This window comes from Pteropus vampyrus, unplaced genomic scaffold, assembly GCF_000151845.1.
Source record: "Pteropus vampyrus isolate Shadow unplaced genomic scaffold, Pvam_2.0 Scaffold39, whole genome shotgun sequence".
Taxonomy (NCBI): Eukaryota; Metazoa; Chordata; class Mammalia; order Chiroptera; family Pteropodidae; genus Pteropus; species Pteropus vampyrus.
In genome coordinates this window covers 7,950,994-7,970,309 of record NW_011888820.1, presented here as the reverse complement: position 1 = coordinate 7,970,309, position 19,316 = coordinate 7,950,994, and the positions used below count along the sequence as shown (strand labels likewise).

Below are 19,316 nucleotides of genomic sequence, written 5' to 3'. Positions count from 1 at the left end.
TCTTTGTTCTCCAAAATGTCTATCTGACAGCTATGACATCTTTTAACTATGAAACTTGCTAAAATATATGTACTGATAATTTAAAAGAAGTAAAGAGTCCCTTTCTGCAGTAAATATTAATTGGGCTCTAATGACTTGTTTTGATTTTTTTTAACTTTATATCTTAGGCTATCAAAGTTTTTATTAATGCTTAAGCTTGTATAATCCTTGCTCAGTGAAAATGTCACAATCCACACATGTGGTGCCGGCTCCGGTGCAAATGTATGGGACAGCATTTCAGTGTTCCGGAGGTGCCTTACAAAAAAAGCCTTATTTCTGCTCCCTCTTCTTGCCTGCAAGACTTCTTAACAGGCCATTGTATTTTCTAAAAGTAAGAAAAGGATAATGTTACTAGGGAAGCAAGAAAAGAAAAGCAGCAAGAGCTTCTTTTAGCTGACCAGTCAACTGGATATTGACCACCTGTCTTCATGGGAAAGAAATGGATGGCAGTGAATAAGCGAGAGTCTAGTTTTCCAAGAAGCTCAATGATTTTCCCAAATCAATACAGCTCATCAGGCCTCAGAACAAAGGCTGCAGGGGAGGTGACAGTGATGGAAGTGGCTCTGTGTTCTTTTGTGTATTAAACCAGAAGGCCCATGGGGAAACAAGGTTTCTTTAGCCATGTTTTTTTTTTTTCTTCTTCTTCTTTTTTTTTTTTCTTTTAGGGCTTATTCAGTGTATTTAAAAGAGAAAATCCTTTCAGATTAAGAAAAAAAGATTTCCATAGATTGTATCCGATGATCAAATGTACTTTTGAAAGAGATAAGCACAGTCAAGTAAGAAAGAATACCATCTTTTAAAATGCATATTAGAATAGCATTTTGCCATTGCTTTTTGGTATTGGTTTACTGTGTTTATTTGGATTAAGGTCTTTTTGTTGTTGTTGTTATTGACGAATATGGTTTAGATGAACGAAAAAGAAGGGTCTCGGTGTTAAGATCAACCTCTGGCAAATAAAGAATCATAACTATCCTTCTATAAAGGAACCTTGTGCCTAATGTCCTACAAAATAACACGAGACCCCAATAGGAAAGCTGGACTGTCATCTGAGAGGTTATAATTAACGTAGGTAGTGTGGTGCCAACATACTCTAACTATTGACAGAGAACATCTACCCAAACCAGCAATTTTTAGCCCTTCAGTCCTTTAATCCTTAAGCTCACTGTGCTTTCATAAAGTAATACATTAACACCAGAGCAGTGTGTCTCTGGGGTTTATGGCTGGGGTGGCGGCACACTAGGGCATAAAGTGTTTCATTACACTTCCCTTTGTTAGTGCTGCCCTGTCTCCCAAGCTCCATTGCCATACACTGTTTGTTCAGATAAAGCCCAATGTTCAGGGTGACTAATCGCAGCACTGTGTTCCAGATGGTTTGATTACAGGATGTGGTTAAAGTGACTCTTCAAACATTCAGCCCAGCAGTAGGGCTCTTTAAAAAAAATATTGCATTTTCTGGTCATGTGACAGCACTTTTCTTACATATATACTTGGCATAGGTACTAGGAAAGTCCCTCTGCTTTTTGGCTGTCAGGTATTTATTTCATTGGCAACCTCAGTTGTAAATTTAAAGTGTCCCCAAATAATTATAAACTTAGCTGTGTCCTTTGAAGAAAGACATCTGAAGCCAGAAAAATGAACAAGAGTGCTATGTAAGACACAGCTTTTTAAAAAGTACCAGTATTGGATACAGCAAAACCACAATAAAATATTAGGAGAGAGTTCAGTACAAAGGAGTGATGATAAATCATCATACCTCGTACAGCGGTCACATTGTATAAAAATACAGGGTAATATGATATCCTAAATATATAAACTTTATCTTGTACTCATGAAACCAGAATATTGTGGCACTTTTATTGTCATTAATGTTTCTACCAGAAAAAAAAAGAATGTAAAAGGAAAGAAATGTGTAAACTTAAAAAAAAAAAAAAAAGGATTGTTGCATAAATGGGTTACATTTTGTTGTTATTAGAGTGAGGTTTCTGTTTTCTGCATGAGTGCACACCAAGTCCATCCAGATGTGGTAGTCTGAATAAGAGTTCAAAAAAACTATGTCTGATTCCAAATTCGGCATTCGCAGTGCTTGGCAAAGAACTTCTGTCCCAGGGCTGAGGCACTTGAAAGACTCTGAAACAGTCTAAGCTGTAATACAAACAGTTATGCTGATCTACTGGGAAATCAGCCATTTGCCCAGTTCTTGAAGAAACATCTTCACAAATACCAGAAACAGTAATTTATAAACCATATTTATAACATCTTTGGAGCAAAATCTCTCCGCCGAGAATTTCTATCATCTATAAGCTAGTGGAAGATTATGCTTATTGAAAAAGTATGGGACCAGTGAATAACAGTCACTGAGTAGGATTCAAATGGAGATTCTCTTCTTTCTCCTTCTAGTAGTTCCTAAGTGTTGGATGAACTCTCTGGGTGCTGGGCACTGTGTTCGCAGGTAGGGTAGGTACAGACGCTGCTCCTATTTTCAAAGAAGTGCAGTCTAGTTGGCAGAGATGGGCATACTGTGTATGTACGTGGTATAAAATGTTAAAGGGACTGTATTGGGTAAGACGAATAGTCTCAATATTGTTTAAATATTGTGAGAGTTTATTTGCCGCTCACCTAATAGACTAGTTCAGTATTTCTTCTGGGTGAGGGTTCTCTCCTTATCATTCAGGGTCCTAGATGGAGATCTGCCTTCTTCTTATGGCCTTTGCGGTTGCTGTAGTTTCCATCCCAGCCAATCCAGGCAGGGGAAGAGATTAGAAGAACGTGCACAGGAGATTCTTATGGGCCAGGCCTGGAACTGGCACATTATCAGTTGATTCACTTTCCTATTTTGGCACTGAGGCACAGGGCTACATCTTACTGGTAAGGAGGCTGAGAAGTGGCTAGCTGAGGGAAAACATGGATTCATTGGTGAGAGGACTGTGTATGTATGGAGTGCACTGAGGTCCCAAGAGGGAGTGGCCATCTTTTGGTGATGTGTGTGGTTCGTGTGTGACTGGAGGATTCGGAGGAGGGATAACATTTGACTTTGTTTTGTCCTGATTCATTAGGAACCTTAACTTTCCTTGGGGAGTTGGACTATAACAGCTGTAAGGTTTTTTTTTTTTTTTTTTTTCCCAGAGGAATTGAAAGTGTGACATGAAGAATGTTCGAAAACTTGCTTAGGCTGAAGGGGAAAAGAGGGCGAACTAGAGAATGTCAACATGGTCATTGTCCTTGACTAGGTGAAAGGCTGTCAAGTGGATGATGGGTAGACTGTCCTTCCAAGGTATCGGAAAGCACAGCGAGGGTTACGGTATTCAAAGATCTTAGTTCGAAACAACCAGGAACAACTTTTTAACAATATGGGTGCTGGTGAGAGCTCCTGTCAGTGATGGGGTAAAAGAATACACACACAAGTATTGAAGGCCTTGTACCACCCACTGGCTTCCTCATCTCATAGCTATTGCGTCCTTGGGGCTTTGGCTCACCATAGTCCTCTCAGCCTTTAGTATCTTGTGACCTTTAGGTTTCTACTCTTATTAATACTTTCCTTTCCATGTCACTAATTCAGATTCCCAAAGTAAGTCCCCGTATGGTTACCTCTGCTTCTGGTGCCCATCACTGGAATAGTCAAATGAGGACAGGATTAAGATTATTGGTCTAGGAGCCTAGTCCCTTAAGGTTACCCTCTGAGCAGGGGCTCTGGGTAGGACAGGCACTATAAAGTCAAACCCAGGGTCTAGTTTAATGTGATGGATCAAGGGGCCTACTCCCCAAGTATGGGTAATATGTAAACTATTCTTACATGTCTGGATTACAGGGTATGCCTGTGTTGGTTCTGTTACAAGTTTGCAGACCCTTGAAGTACAGAGTTTGGTTGGAGTTCCGGCCAAAACATGATTGATTTTGTAGCACCAAGTAGATACCTAGTGTGTAACCTGTAGATGCACAATAAATACTTAATGAGCCTGACCATCTCTGTCTCTGGGAACACTTGACTATATTGACAAGAGGAAATAATAGAACACTATGACTGTGGAATCCTTATGAGAGCTCAAGGCTGTTTTGGCTTGTACAGGTAAGGGGCTCAGGTTGTAGAACACAGACCACATTCTTATTAGATACTGATTCAGAATCTAAGCTGCAGCCCCCATAAAGCATAAAGCATAAGCAATATGCTTTATGGGGGCTGCAGCTTAGATTCTGAATCAGTATCTAAGAAAAAGACAATACAAAGAAGAAAACCCTATGTGGTGAGCACACTCAAACCTATCCATTGCTCTTTTCAGCTATATTCTTACTTTTATTGGTGATGATCTTCAGATATTTTGCAAATATGAAATGTTACAGGGTAGGCAATTAACTAGCATTTTGAGAAAGACCGTGCCCAGGATAGTAAACCTGGTGGGATACTTGAGAACATAAAGATGAAAAAGACTTGTAGAGTGTCTCCAGCACCTAGCTTAAAGGCTAGAATTTCGAAAGAATAAATGTACATTAAAAGAAACATTAAACTTTTTAGAATAAATGTACATTTATTTCCAATTTATGTAAAAATTAAGCGAGAAACATAACTGCCCAGATTTATAACATTCAGATTTGTACTTTTAAAAGGCTAGTTTTTATTTTAGTTATTTATGCCTGTAAAAAGTCGAGTCCACTTTATATGACCATGGGTTTCAAAGTATTCAAGATGTTGAGGCTTCAGCAAAACGATAAACCATGTACAGCTTTTGGAGCTAAAACACCTTTATGTTTGGCCCCTCACAATCGGATGTTGTCTAAACACAGGCTTCCTTAACAAAGAAACAATACGCTTTGTAGTTTATGAGAAGCATTCCTTCATTCCAGCATAGAGCGGCAGATTTGGCAGCGTAAACATGTGCGTGTGTGTAGTCGCACGTGAGTTCTAGGCAGATATAAATACTCTGTGGCATTGTGAAGCGGCTTGTACAAATAAAGAAAAATAGAGACAAGCACACGTATTTAATTAACACTGTGTGGAGACTGTTCAAAATCTCCCCGGGAGTAGAGCATTTATTTTGAGCATTTTTAAATACGTAAACTGACTTATTAAGGCCTTCTGAAGCTGAAAAGGGACTTTACAGGGCTTTTCCCCCCACCGAATGCTAAGAATAATGATGGTAATATCACTTCTCTACTCGTGTGGCTTCTAGAAATAGCGTCAGGCGATGTGAATAGTTCTACAGTGTGGAAGTTGCAACTGGACTTCCGCCTTTGTGACAGGTTCCAACGGTAGCCCCACATAGCCAAGGATCTGCTTGTTTGGGGTCCCTTCTCGCCGCCCCCCCCCCGCCCCCGGTTTCCCTTTGTCCCGTTAGCGGACCACGAATCGGTTCTGCGAGTTCGCAGCGGGCCGCGCCGCGTGGGTCGCGGTGGCAAAGCAGCAGGGTCACGCGGGCTTAGCTGTCATCGCACGGGCCAGCCCGCGGTCATTTGCCGAGCCGGACAGCGCGGGCAGCCCACTCCGGCCGCGGGAACCCGGGATTGGCGCGCGGGGCCCCGCCTCGCCCGCCGCCGGGGCGCTGCCTCCTCCCGCCGCCAAGCTCCTCTATCCGCAGCCGCTGCCTCGCTGCTCCCGGCGGCCGCCACCGGCCCTGCCAATCAGACGCGAGCATTCCCAGCAGGCGCCGGCCAATCCGCGGCCCGCAATTTGCTGGAAACGCGAAACCCTTAGGGGAAAAGCAATAACAAAAGCCTTTCACTGCAGACAAATGTTAAGTGTCTGTGCAGACTTTTCCTGTTTTTAATTTTATTACTGCTAGAATGGAGGGTTTGTTGTTTCTTTCATGTTTCCTTTCAAGCAATTTTAATTATACATTTGTGCTACATCAGGGACTCTGGAACGCAGTGATTCGGCTTATTGCATCTAAAGCTAAAATGCAGTAACCTTCTGGCAATACAGATATATTCCTGCACTGTAAATATAGCTGACATGCTAAAGAATTTTAAGCAGCTGCAAAGGTCTTTGACACCACACACAGTGCCCCAGAGAGCAGATGATGAGAAAACCGGCTCTGTCTTCCCCTTCCCCTCTTCTCCCACCCCCTCCCTTTTCCTGAAGGGATGTGCTCATAAAGAATCCTTTCCTCCAATTGTTTTGTCTTGCGCAGATTTTGACCAAATGCCTAATTACCATTGATTCTCATCCCAATATGAATCTTTTATACTCAATGGTATAATTTTTTTTTTTTCCTGAGGGAATCCGAATGGAATCAACCCTGATCTGAGGAAATGCTTGCTTTGTATCCTGCTAGCTTTTCCTTTCCCTTGTAGACTATTGCTACAGTGAGTAAATTCAGCTGTCACCTAAGTAATAGCAACATAGACCATATGGGAAACAATTTTTAAATTTCTTTTTGAGACTTCTGAAAGAAATCCTTTCTTCCCCACTACTTGATTGCCAGCCATTCAAATATTTTACCTGATGTTAAAACCTTCCAAGGAAATGTGTCTTACCTTGTGGGGTGTCCCTTACCATAAAGGAGTTCAATATAGGTTTACAGTAAAATTCAAAATGGCACTGAGCAAGTGAGCAAACCAGCTAGAAATAGACTTTGAGTAATGTCCCTTGGTGTTTCCAAGAAAGAGTGTGTGTGTGTGGTGGGGGGCGGGGGGGAGTACAGAAAACAAAACAAAGTCTCACTTGAATATTTCATTTTTTTACTGTAGTATTTTAGGTTTGTCTCAAAATCTAGGTCCTTGTATATATGCTTTAAAAGAGTGAATTTAAGAAATATATGGCACTTGTCTTCTAGTGAAATAAAGAGGATGTTATATTTTGTTTCCCTGTGACATTTGGTGTACTAAGTGCACTTAAGTTTAGTAATTCACAGATGCAGTGCTAAATTAAATTGTCTGTCTGCAAAGCAGTTGGGAAAAGCAGAATGGCTTGCAGGAAACAAGTGTGCTGGTTTGAGATTTTTTTTTTTTCTAACCCTCTGTGGCAAATGCTTACTAAAGTTGATTCTAAAGATAACCCCAAGAGCAAACCTATTGTGCACATTTATTTTCTTAAGAGGGCTATTTTAGGAGGTCTTAATATGAAACAAGAACAAACAGTGAAACAGATACCATACCAAGGCTGATTCTTGTCTCACAAAGCCAGAGAGGGCAGGATTAAGAAAGAGAAACCATAGCTGGTTGTCTGCTATCTGGATTCCAAGCCCTGGTTCCTGCTCTATACCTATTTTTGTGCACCCACATAATTTTTTTCTGAATAAAAAGCACCGTTATTTTATGTTGTTGAATTGCAAACAAAACCGATTGCTTTAAGTCACCTTCTGGTTTAAGTACTGGTAACTGGCGCTTAGTTTTTGTTGGCTGCTTGCCAAACGAAAGCAATTATGTGTAATAATAGAAAAATTAAGAGGTGAGTGTTGCTATTTTACAGCAGGACATGGCAAAAACCATTTCCTTCTGTCAGCAGTATCTTGATTACACTCTCACACAAAGCTTTACCCTTTTGTACTATACACGCATAACACACACACACACACACACACACACACACACACACACACTCTCTCTCTCACACACTCACACTCACTCTTTCCTGTGGGTTTTCTTTTGAGGTCACTGAAACCAGAAAGAGGAAGAATGTAAACCACAGCTTTTGAAAGCAAATGAGAATAGAACTTTGCTCGTAAAAATAATAATAATGGTAGGAGTAGGAGTAGTAGTACTAGTAGTAGTAGTAGTAGTAATAGTAATAATAATTAATAATAATAACAAATGGACTGGAAATGGAGTAATTGGTGCTAACCATGGTCCTCCTTCATTCTCCACTTCCGCAGGTGTCCTAGTGGTCAATGTCACGTGGAGGAACAAAACTTACGTAGGGACCCTACTGGACTGCACCAAGCACGACTGGGCCCCTCCCAGGTATGCACAGGGCCTTTTATTTCAGGCTCTGTTTTCTCTCCTCCTTCCTCTCTTTCCCCTCTCCTTCCCCCATCCTCTCTTTGCAAGGAAACTATATAGAGAAATGAATAATACATAAAAGTCTGCCTGTAATTGAAACCAAGCATAAGGGAAATGAGCAATTCAGGGTTGAACACAGTAAAATGCAGATGCCGGGTTTCTTTTTTTGCCAGGAGATCTCTACTCCCTGCCCCTTTTCTGTCTTCTTTGTTTTCTTCTTTTCTCAAAATGGGAATTTGAACTGGATTTGAAGCTGGCTACCTGAGCCGTTTTTCTTTGGTTTTCTGAGGAATAATATAAGCTGCTGGTAGCCTGTTATTTTGCAGGTGTTGAAACCGTCAGTGGAAAAATGAGGTGTCTTTTCCTTATCTGGGCCCGGCCCTCAAGCCGCTGGCGTGTTGACTGCACTTTTCTGCATTGTGTGCCTCGTGGTTTCACCTGGCTCTTTTGAGCCTGCTCATTTTAATATTTGTTACTTGCTTCCCCAGGTTCTGTGAGTCACCAACAAGTGACCTGGAGATGAGAGGAGGCCGGGGCCGAGGGAAGAGAGCGAGGTCTGCTGCAGCTGCCCCAGGCTCGGAGGCCAGCTTCACAGAGTCCAGAGGGCTGCAGAGCAAGAACAGAGGAGGGGCCAATGGGAAAGGGAGGCGGGGCAGCCTCAATGCCAGCGGGAGAAGGACACCCCCAAATTGTGCCGCTGAGGACATCAAAGCCAGCCCCTCCTCCACCAACAAAAGGAAAAACAAGCCTCCAATGGAGCTAGACCTGAACTCCAGCTCCGAGGACAATAAGCCTGGGAAACGTGTCCGCACAAATTCTAGAAGCACTCCCACCACCCCTCAAGGGAAACCAGAGACTACTTTTTTGGACCAAGGCTGCTCCTCTCCAGTATTAATCGATTGTCCCCACCCGAACTGCAACAAAAAGTACAAGCACATTAATGGCCTGAGGTACCACCAGGCTCATGCACACTTAGACCCAGAAAACAAGCTGGAGTTTGAACCGGACAGTGAAGACAAGATCTCGGACTGCGAGGAGGCACTGAGTAACGTGGCGCTTGAATGCAGCGAGCCAAGCACAAGTGTATCAGCTTATGACCAGGTGAAGGCGCCGGCATCCCCTGGCTCGGGGAACCCCCCTGGGACCCCCAAGGGAAAGAGGGAGCTGATGAGCAATGGCCCAGGTTCTGTTATCGGATCTAAAGCTGGGAAGAATTCTGGCAAAAAGAAGGGCCTTAACAGTGAGCTGAGCAATCTCCCAGTCATCTCCAACATGACGGCCACGTTAGACGGTTGCTCAGCGGCAGACGGCAGTTTGGCTGCTGAAATGCCCAAACTGGAAGCGGAAGGGTTAATTGACAAGAAGAACTTGGGAGATAAAGAAAAGGGCAAAAAAGCCAACAATTGCAAAATGGACAAAAACCTCTCCAAACTGAAAACGGCCCGGCCCATCGCTCCTGCCCCAGCCCCCACACCCCCGCAACTAATCGCTATCCCCACCGCAGCCTTTACAAGCACCACCACGGGGACAATACCCGGCCTGCCCTCCCTCACGACGACTGTTGTTCAGGCCACACCAAAGAGTCCTCCGTTAAAACCCATTCAACCAAAGCCTACAATTATGGGGGAGCCCATCACCGTGAACCCAGCTCTTGTGTCACTCAAAGACAAAAAGAAAAAGGAGAAGCGAAAGCTAAAGGACAAAGAAGGCAAAGAGACAGGAAGCCCTAAAATGGATGCAAAGCTGGGCAAACTAGATGACGCCAAGGGGGCTGGGAAAGACTTATCTGGGCATTTTTTAAAGGACCATCTCAGTAAGAGTGAAGGGCTGGCTAATGGACTGTCGGAGTCTCAAGAGAGCCGAATGGCCAGTATCAAAGCCGAGGCCGATAAGGTTTACACATTCACGGACAACGCTCCCAGCCCTTCCATAGGGAGCGCCTCGAGAATGGAATGCAACCCTTTGGTGAACGGGCAGGCGCCGATGGCCCCACTGCATGTGTTGACACAAAACGGAGCAGAGAGCTCTGCAGCCAAGACGAGCAGCCCTGCCTATTCGGACATATCTGATGCCGCCGATGATGGTGGTTCTGACAGCAGGTCAGAGGGCATGAGGTCCAAAGCCAGTTCCCCGTCAGATATCGTGTCTGGTAAGGACGGTGTTGTAAAAGGGCACTCTTCAGCTACAGCACAATCATCTCAAATGAAAGAGTCCCATTCTCCCTATTACCATGGCTACGATCCTTATTATTCTCCAAGTTACATGCACCCCGGGCAGGTCGGCGCCCCTGCCGCTGGGAACGGTGGGAGCATGCAGGGACTGAAGATCAAGAAGGAGTCTGAGGAAGATGCAGAAAAGAAAGACAAGGCAGAGCAGCTAGATGCCAAGAGAGTGGACCATGCTTCCGCCTCCTTACAGCCTCAGCACCAGTCGGTGATCACACAGAGACACCCTGCCCTGGCTCAGTCACTTTATTATGGCCAGTATGCCTACGGGCTCTATATGGACCAGAAGTCTCTGATGGCCACCAGCCCTGCCTACAGACAGCAGTATGAGAAGTACTATGAGGACCAGAGGCTGGCAGAGCAGAAAATGGCCCAAACTGGGAGAGGAGACTGTGAAAGGAAAACCGAGCTCCCCTTGAAAGAGCTGGGCAAGGAGGACAGTAAACAGAAAAACATGCCGTCGGCCACAATCTCAAAAGCTCCCTCTACCCCGGAGCCAAACAAAAACCATTCTAAACTAGGGCCGTCAGTGCCTAATAAAACTGAGGAGACAGGTAAATCGCAGCTTCTCTCCAATCACCAGCAGCAGCTTCAGGCCGACAGCTTCAAAGCTAAGCAGATGGAAAACCACCAGCTTATTAAGGAGGCTGTAGAAATGAAATCTGTCATGGACTCTATGAAGCAGACAGGTGTAGACCCAACCTCGAGATTTAAACAAGTAAGATTGTGGAGCGTGGCCCCCACAGGGAGAGAGCAGTCTGAGACGTGTACATGTCTGGGCTTATCTGATTAGACTTCTCCACAGGAAGTAAACCAAGGGTTCATTAGGGTTGGCTCCTCTTCTCTTGAAAAATATTTTAAAAGGTTCTCTCAGGAGTTATTGCGCGCTTCTAAAATGTACATCGCTCATGATTTCCTTGTCACGTTGTGTAGTAAAGAGAGCTGTGGACATGTGCTTTTCATGTTCCACGATGCCATTAACGAACTGTGAATCCGACATGGTCCCTTAGTTTCTTACTGAGTCCAAGGCGAGAGAATTCCGCCACATGGCCGCTGAGTTTCCCGCTGAGTTAACGCCGAGATTCTGAGTCTGATCTCTAAAATATTTGTTCTGCTACGTTTCCAAATTTCTCTTGATGTCTTTTAGGAATGTTAAGACCGGATCCCTAAACTCACATTTCCCACTCATCTTTTTAATACAATTTGGGAGCCAGATGTCTTTCCCATGCATGGTGTCTGAGATGCCTGGATTCCTGTTTTACGCTCTGTATTAAGTGCCCCAAAGTGGGGCTCAGTGCTGATTCCTTGTGAGGAGAGAAGAGGTCTGGGTGGATGTGCCGCCAGCTGTCATCCCGGAGCCCAGCCTGAGGTTGCACGTGCAAACACCTGGAAGTTGGTCCCCGTGAAAGCACCCATACGCTAGCACTTTGATATTTCGAACATCCTGATTCACTGCAGTCCCACGAGAGTTCCTTCTGGTGTTTCCCAGCACCCCCACCCCCACCCCCGTGCTTAGATATCCCTGGCGAATCAAAGCAACAGAATCCTTTCTTCATGTTCCTTTCTGCCCAAAAGTTGGACCTTAGGCGCAACTCCGAATGTTCACTGAGGACCAAAGTGCCCAGTGGGTTTATATCACGAATGGGAGGGGAGTCGCAAAGACCATTTAGGACCCTAATTTCCCTCTCTGGAGGCCTGAATCAGGCTGTGACTTCGCAGGGCGGTATTGGAACTCTACGATTTGGAGGCGCGTGGTTATAGATGGCTTTGTTTTCTAGTAGGAAAGCCATAATGTGGGCTATTAATTTGAAGTTTTGTTTTGATAAGATGTTAGCACGTAATGAGACATGAGCCGATGTTAAGCCTCAGCTGTGGGTGAAGAAAACGTATTAGGAAACCAAGAGTTTTTCCACCCTCAGTGATGTTACTTGCTGTAATAATCACTTAAGTTTACTATTATTAGCTCGAGTTGGAGTTTTAAAAATTCTTTTTACCTATGCGAGGTATTAAAAGGAACATGAGAGATTAAGTATGTCCGAGGATGTTCAGTGATGTTGAGAAATTAAGGGCCCAGCTGTTAATGCCCAGCGCACCTGTTTGGAGCCCAGCTCCACACCTGGGCGGCAGTGTGGCCCGGACGTTACCTGGAACTTCAAAACCTCTGGTTTTGTCTTCTGTAAAAGTAATCATTAATAACGCCCGCCTCAGACATTATTCGGTGAGAGGAGGTAAAGGCCTTTGCCCAGTGCTAGCACATGAATAAATGTTAACTTAGTAGTAGAAGTAATAGTAATAGTGCCGTCATGATGATTAATGGGTCTTTCTTAAAAAGTGAAATTTTAAAACAAATCTTTTTTTTTTTTTTTTTTAAATCAGGATCCAGATTCAAGGACATGGCATCATTACGTATACCAGCCCAAATACCTGGATCAGCAAAAGTCAGAAGACCTTGATAGGGAAAAGAAACTAAAAGAGGATAGTCCCAGGAAAACTCCCAATAAAGAGAGTGGCGTGTCCAGCCTTCCTGTATCATTAACCAGCATTAAAGAGGAGCCCAAAGAGGCCAAGCGTCCTGACTCTCAGTCCATGGAGGAGAACAAGCTGAAAAATGATGATCGAAAGACTCCTGTGAACTGGAAGGACTCTCGAGGAACAAGAGTGGCTGTCTCCTCGCCCATGAGTCAGCACCAGTCGTACATACAGTACCTGCATGCTTATCCTTACCCACAGATGTATGAGCCCAGCCACCCTGCATACCGGGCCGTTTCTCCCGTCCTCATGCACAGTTACCCTGGTACGTGTTATGGGTTCTAACGGTATTAAAGGGAAGAGGTCGTGTTTATATCTTAGCTATTAAAAACTCAGGATAAATTAGATGCTTCAGGAGTGACGCTCGTTTTACTTGTTTTTATGCTACTTAAAGTCCCAAAGATGAAAGTGATTTAATAAAAGGTTTTTTTTTTTTTTTAGATGAAATGTTAAGAGTCCTTAGCTATTGTTTCCATAGTCTCTGATGGGCTGCTATAGCTGTTAGACTGACAGATACTTTATTGCCTATGAAAATATTCTAAGCACTTACTGTCATAATCATTATAGTTACTATTCCTTTCACTTAAGCGGACACATAAATGTATGAAATAGCTGTAAGCTTGATTCTGTTTATAACCTCCGTTCATCAGAATGAATTAACTAGGAGAAGAAAATTGGAGAACCTAGATACAGTTTAACGATGATGTAGCCGGTTCTTAATGTAGTCCCCTATTTTAAGATCTATGACTCTTATCCCAAATTCATGTAATCCAAATGATTTTTTTTTTTTTTTTTTTTTTTTGAGACGTAGGCCGTAACTTGATGTGGCATTTGTTGTTTGTCTGCAGGGGCCTATCTCTCTCCGGGATTTCATTATCCTGTTTATGGGAAGATGTCAGGGAGAGAAGAGGCAGAGAAAGTCAATACCAGCCCTAGCATCAACACGAAAACAACCACTGAATCTAAAGCACTGGATTTGCTCCAGCAGCATGCCAACCAATACCGCAGCAAGTCTCCTGCTGTAAGCCTCCCTTTGTTGTTATTTAAAAGTACTGTGTTTTGGGGGAGAAAAGGGAACACACTAGAGAACGGTCTTGAAATATGAATGGTTTCGGAACCCAGCTGTGATTTCCGGATGCTGTTTTGTCCTAATACATAAAGAATGGAATGTTCAAAAGTAAGATGGTTTCACACATGGGGGAAAAAATTGGTAAAGTATGTACGGTGGTCACAAGCTTTTCTGTTGCAAAATCTATACCTTACCTACCCAGGAGGATGCTTGTGAGGTGGACATTTAAATTTATAGGAACTGACTTTCGGTGTGAAATGTTTTTGATGTAATATAGTCTGATGCACTCATGTCAGAGTGAGTCACTTGGCTAAGGAGTAGTGGCTGCATCTGCTTTTTTTTTTTTTTTTTTTGGCTTTGACTCATTGTTATGTCCCTTGAACCTCCGCCAAAGTAATGCAAGCGTGTGTCTTTGTGAAAGATGGCTCTACCACCACTCACCAACCCCTGTCCCGCGCCCCCCCCCCAAAGACACTACTTAGTCCTAGACACTGTTGTGAAGAGGGAGAAAAGAAAGACTGTGGTTGTCTTTGGCAAGAAAGAGAAGTTTGGAACAAATTAAAATATGGGGTCCATAATGTGGATGAGTCCACCAGAGACTCTATAAAGAAAGTGGAAAAGATGATTTATGAATCTTTTTCTGTGAGTACTCCTTTTAGTGCAAAGATCTTTTTCAAGTGAGAAAAAGAACTTCAGTGAAAGGGTGGTTAAGTTCTAGTGCGTAGAAATGTATCAAAAACACACGATCCTTAACCAAATTATGATTAGGGAGAGCTAGAGCTCCTCTGAGTGTTCAAAAATGGAGAGATTCTGGAATGCTTTTGGAGACATAGGGCAGTGATTTTCTGTACTTGACACGGGCATGTGATATTAGGATATGTTTTCAATGGAACGGAATAGATAAAGATGTTTAAAATTATGAGCTAGATTCTCCCCCACAAAATGTAGATAAAATAAAAAGGTGATCAGAAAACTTGACCTTAAATCTCATTACAATGACTTCTTTTCCTTCATTCGTATGTAAAAGTTGTTTCTGGGAAGAAACTGGATAGATTCTAAACCTGAAGTTATGAGTGAATAGAGAGAAAGGTCCTCTTATTTCAGACATTTGAAGAAAACTTTGATGTTCCCTTGGGGTGGACCAGTTCTTTAGTGTTGACTTAATTGCAGCTGAAACTGAAGCGCTTTTTTTCTTTTTTTTTTTTGTGAAATGATGTTCATCTAATAAGGAATTTTTAAGTATCTACATATTTACTTTTTTTAAATCATTAACACGTAGCTGAAGGGACAAAGGTGGTTTAGTACTCCTACTAGTTCTTTTTCAGGGAATTAAGTGGGGACATGTCTCTCTTCTGTTGCAGCCGGTGGAGAAGGCTACAGCTGAGCGGGAACGGGAATCGGAAAGGGAGCGGGATCGCCACTCCCCCTTCGGCCAGCGGCATCTGCATACGCATCACCATACCCACGTCGGCATGGGGTACCCACTAATCCCTGGTCAATACGACCCTTTCCAAGGTCAGCAGCTCTGTCGTTCTTGTGTCCTTGTTCCTTCTGCTTTGGAAGACAGTTGCTGAAACTGTTCTTCATGTCTTCAAGTAAACATATTGAGCTTTGAGTTAACATTAGCTCTGGGTTGGATTTTTAACACTTACTTCCTAGTATTTCCTAGCGGCACAACTAAAGCTATTCCTAGTCTTTGTATTCTATGGAAACACGAAATGGCTACCACTTAATAATTGTCACTTGTTGATGTTATCAGAGGCTTGCTGTTATCTTGCAGACTGAGGGTGACATCCAGTGTCTAGGTCACTGAATATAACAATCAGAAGATCAGATAGCTACTTCAGGAAAATTGTGAAGAAAGGGAGGCATGGTGGGAGGCTTTGGTGACATCACCTGTCCTCGTCCCTGCAGGGCCTTTAAGTTGCTCTTTCCCCGTGGGGTAACGGGTAATGCGATCAGGCTCAGCACTTTTCATAACCTAATTCAAGGACTCTTCACAGACCTTCACTACTGTGACTTTCACTAAAGATGGAGAAACATCTTTTGAAAAGCCATAGAATTGACATGAGGGAGTGAGGGAGCCTTCAGTTCGTGTGTTATAGTTGAGCATATGCGCCATTTGTCCTAGCTCTGTCACCTCACAGCAGGTGGGCATGGGCACAGGCACCGTCACCGTCAACAGATGACTTGCTAGGATCTTGCTGTCTTGACTCAGATTGCCATAAGAAAATGTCATAGTCTCCAGGGCTTTAAACAACAGAAATTGATTTTCTCATCATTCCGAAGGCTGGGAGTCTGAGATCAGGGTGACAATATGGTCACTTTCTGTTGAAAGTTCTCTTCCTGGCTTGTGGGCAGCCTCCATCTTGCTGTCTGCTCATTTGACCTCTTCTCTGTGCACATGGGGGAAGGAGAGAGAATTACTCTGATGTTTCTTCTTAAAAGGACACAAATCTTGTTGGATCAGGGCCCCACCCTTATGACCTCATTTAATCTTAATTACTTCCTGATTGGTCCTATCTCCAAATGCAAGTCACATTGGGGGGGTTATGACTTTCACACAGGAATTTCGAAAGGACACAGTTCAGTCCACAGCACTTGCCAAGCTGCCTCTTACCTCGTACTCTGCTGTGTGAATACAGAATATGTTTGAAAGTACTTCCAAAAGTGGGAAGTGCCATACAGATGTGAAATGATCATTTTTGTTTATTCAGCTCATGTTACTTGGTGTCAACTAGTGGTGTTAAAAGAGAACATAAAGGACATAGAAGGAGAGAGTAATCTTTCCTGGGTTTGTGTTTGTTTCTTCTGTTTTTTTCCAAGATTGTTTTCTATAGAATTAAGGAGAATTTTCTATTGGCAACTTCATGCTATCTGGATTATTACATCCTCTGACAGTTACCCTTCTCTTGCACAGTAAAGGTTACTATTTCAAAGTTTGGTTCACCGATTCCTTGTACCTTATGAGATGCATTGTGTTCGATCTCTGGGGAAAATGTTAAAGTGATAAAAGTTACTATGAAAATATTGTATTCTAAGCAAATAGCATGTCGCTTCTATAATTCGCTGTGACTTTTGATTCCTGTTGTTACCTGGTACCTATTATTTCTGCTGAGCTTCCTATTCAGGAATGTGTCCAAACCATTTAGCACCATGCAGAGTCAGAGGGATGGAATGCCGAATTCTTTTTGAATAGCTATTAAAACCGCCGAGTATTCGATAAAGGGATAGATATTGGTTAGACCACGTGGTTTGTACTCTGTTCTTGCTGCATTAAACATTTTATGTGTGTGTTCAGGAAAGGACACATTGCCGCCGTTGGGTCTGCAGCCCTTCACCACCGGGCCTGCGTCTACTCTTACCTTTCTGAATGTCACAGAAACCCTGTTTTTTTTCCCCATTAGGCTTGACCTCTGCTGCCCTCGTTGCCTCTCAGCAGGTGGCTGCCCAGGCATCTGCATCAGGAATGTTTCCTGCACAAAGAAGGTAAATACCGGCCACATTTTTTAATTTTTTTTTTTTTTTTTTTTTTTAGATAGAGACATCTTAATGGGTGGGAGGAAGCACGTATAGGCATTTTAGACCAAAGACTTAAGCCTTCAGGGTTTTTTATTATTATAACGAATTTGCTTTTTTGCTACTGTGTTTCCCATGCAGCTTCTATTCCCTGAACCTCATTTCTGTAGCTGTAATGTAGATTAGTAATTAACTGATCAGTTATTTAAACAGTTGAAAAGTTTCTTAGGCTATCCTCGTAGCTCTGTTAAAATAGTCACTGTGACTCTCTTTGAGTTGTTGTGTTTAAGAATGAAGTCACAAATGGAGAAATTTATTTTCATAAAGTATTGTTTATTCTTTCTCATTTTGAATTATCCCTCAAGTTGTTTTTGAAAGAGAATAATTCATTTTTTCACAATGTATATCTTTACCCTTGTGTTCATTCACGTTCTGAGGAGTCGAATTCCATGAATCGAATAGAACTAAAATAATAAGCCTGTCAATCTTAGGGTCTTCATATTTTCAGTGTCAAGTGTGGATAGAACTCTATACTAAGGTTTTCTTTTCTTTTTCAGAGAATAACAAGATTGGAAATGTACGTTGTCATGTGACTGGCTCACATGGGGAAGCGCTTTATACAGACATCAGTTCCATGGTGTTAATTTGAAATGCCTTAATGGCAGGCAAAAACCAGTCATTTCATTTTTGTAAATTACAGATTTTATCACAGAGTAACAAATGTTGCTGTAATTAAACTTCTGTTTTATATATATATACGTATACATATATGTATATATACATATATATATATATATTCTTTACTTTTTGTATCAGTAACCAGGCTCGCACACACAGGGTCTGCTGCCAAGTTGCAAACCACTCAGAAAAGGAAATAAAAAAAATGTATTTGTCATGTTGAAAAGTGTTAGCCACAAAAGGCTGCTTACTTTCTTATTCTTTTCATTTTAAATTGTAAATAAATAATGTTATGTATCAGTGTGCCTGAACCTTGCATATCCTTCATATATTTCCCGTAAGCCCCTCAGAAAGGCTAACTGTGATGATGACACTTGGTACAATTTAGATGTCTATTTGGTGGCTCCTGTTAAAGACGCATCAGTGTAAAATGTTCCTGTAGTCACTGTTTGTACTTGTGTATTGTGGAAAAAAATACTTTTGGAAGGCATAGGGTTGCCAGTACCACAAAAACTGTGTTGTACATAATGTAAAGATTAAAATGGGGAAATAATGAGCATCTGTGAATAATGAGGTGTCATTTTTTGATAATCTTGAATGGCAAAAAACCCAATAGCCTGCATACCAGAGACATCTGTGATTGTTCTATTACTTGAATAGTCCTGCAGTCCTTTTTTTTTTTTTTTTTCTTTTTTTAATGTTTACAATTATCCAGTTTTAGAAGAGAGAGACTTTAATGCTATTGCCTGGTTACTTGTTTTATGCTGTAATCTAGTTTATTTTATGTAAAATGTATATTGAATGCTTTCCTTTTTTATACCTGCCTTAAATAATTTGGCAATCAGAATTAAAAAGTTTTTTTTTTATAATGGCTTCTTGTCTGTCTCATGTTATTTCCAGCTGGCTGATAGTGATTCTCATTTTCAAAGAAAGGTTTCCTAATAGTATGGACATCCAATGCATAAGATACAGTGTATAGATGTTAACTTTTCTTGTACACAGGTATAACAACCAAATAGTATATTTAATTCATTGGATATATGCATATTCACTGAGTATTTACTCTAAATATGGAGCATAATATCACTGCAAATAGGTAGATACAGGTTTCTTTCATGTAGATGATATTCCAAAAGTGTAAATCTTGTGACATGTGGACAGTAGATAAAACGTGTAAAAAGACTGTCAGCTAGACATTTATTTAAATTGTTTTACTAGAATATTTTATGCCAAATGTACAGAATTGCTGCCTCATTTTCTCCCTCCTTCCCTCCCTTCCTTCCAACAAATACTTGCTGAGCACCTACTTTATCTCAGGCATTATAAGG

General features: G+C 42.2%; 1 protein-coding gene across 4 annotated transcripts in view; it reads left to right on the top strand.

Annotated features, from left to right (window-relative positions):
• The window catches only part of ZNF608 (zinc finger protein 608), a 109,003-nt gene extending 90,150 nt beyond the window's left edge, over window positions 1–18,853 (top strand). For 2 of the 4 annotated variants that reach the window (XM_011358317.2, XM_011358316.2), the window contains exons 4-10: window positions 7,842–7,929; window positions 8,457–10,911; window positions 12,570–12,987; window positions 13,571–13,743; window positions 15,153–15,306; window positions 17,199–17,280; window positions 17,868–18,853. In XM_011358317.2, coding sequence (XP_011356619.1) covers window positions 7,842–7,929; window positions 8,457–10,911; window positions 12,570–12,987; window positions 13,571–13,743; window positions 15,153–15,306; window positions 17,199–17,280; window positions 17,868–17,874 — 3,377 coding nt within the window. In that variant the 3' untranslated portion in view covers window positions 17,875–18,853. Of the gene's footprint in view, window positions 1–7,841; window positions 7,930–8,456; window positions 10,912–12,569; window positions 12,988–13,570; window positions 13,744–15,152; window positions 15,307–17,198; window positions 17,285–17,867 lie in introns of those variants that run through there. The other 2 variants (XM_023529597.1, XM_023529596.1) reach the window with 2 other exon arrangements.
• Window positions 18,854–19,316: the final 463 nt, after the last annotated feature.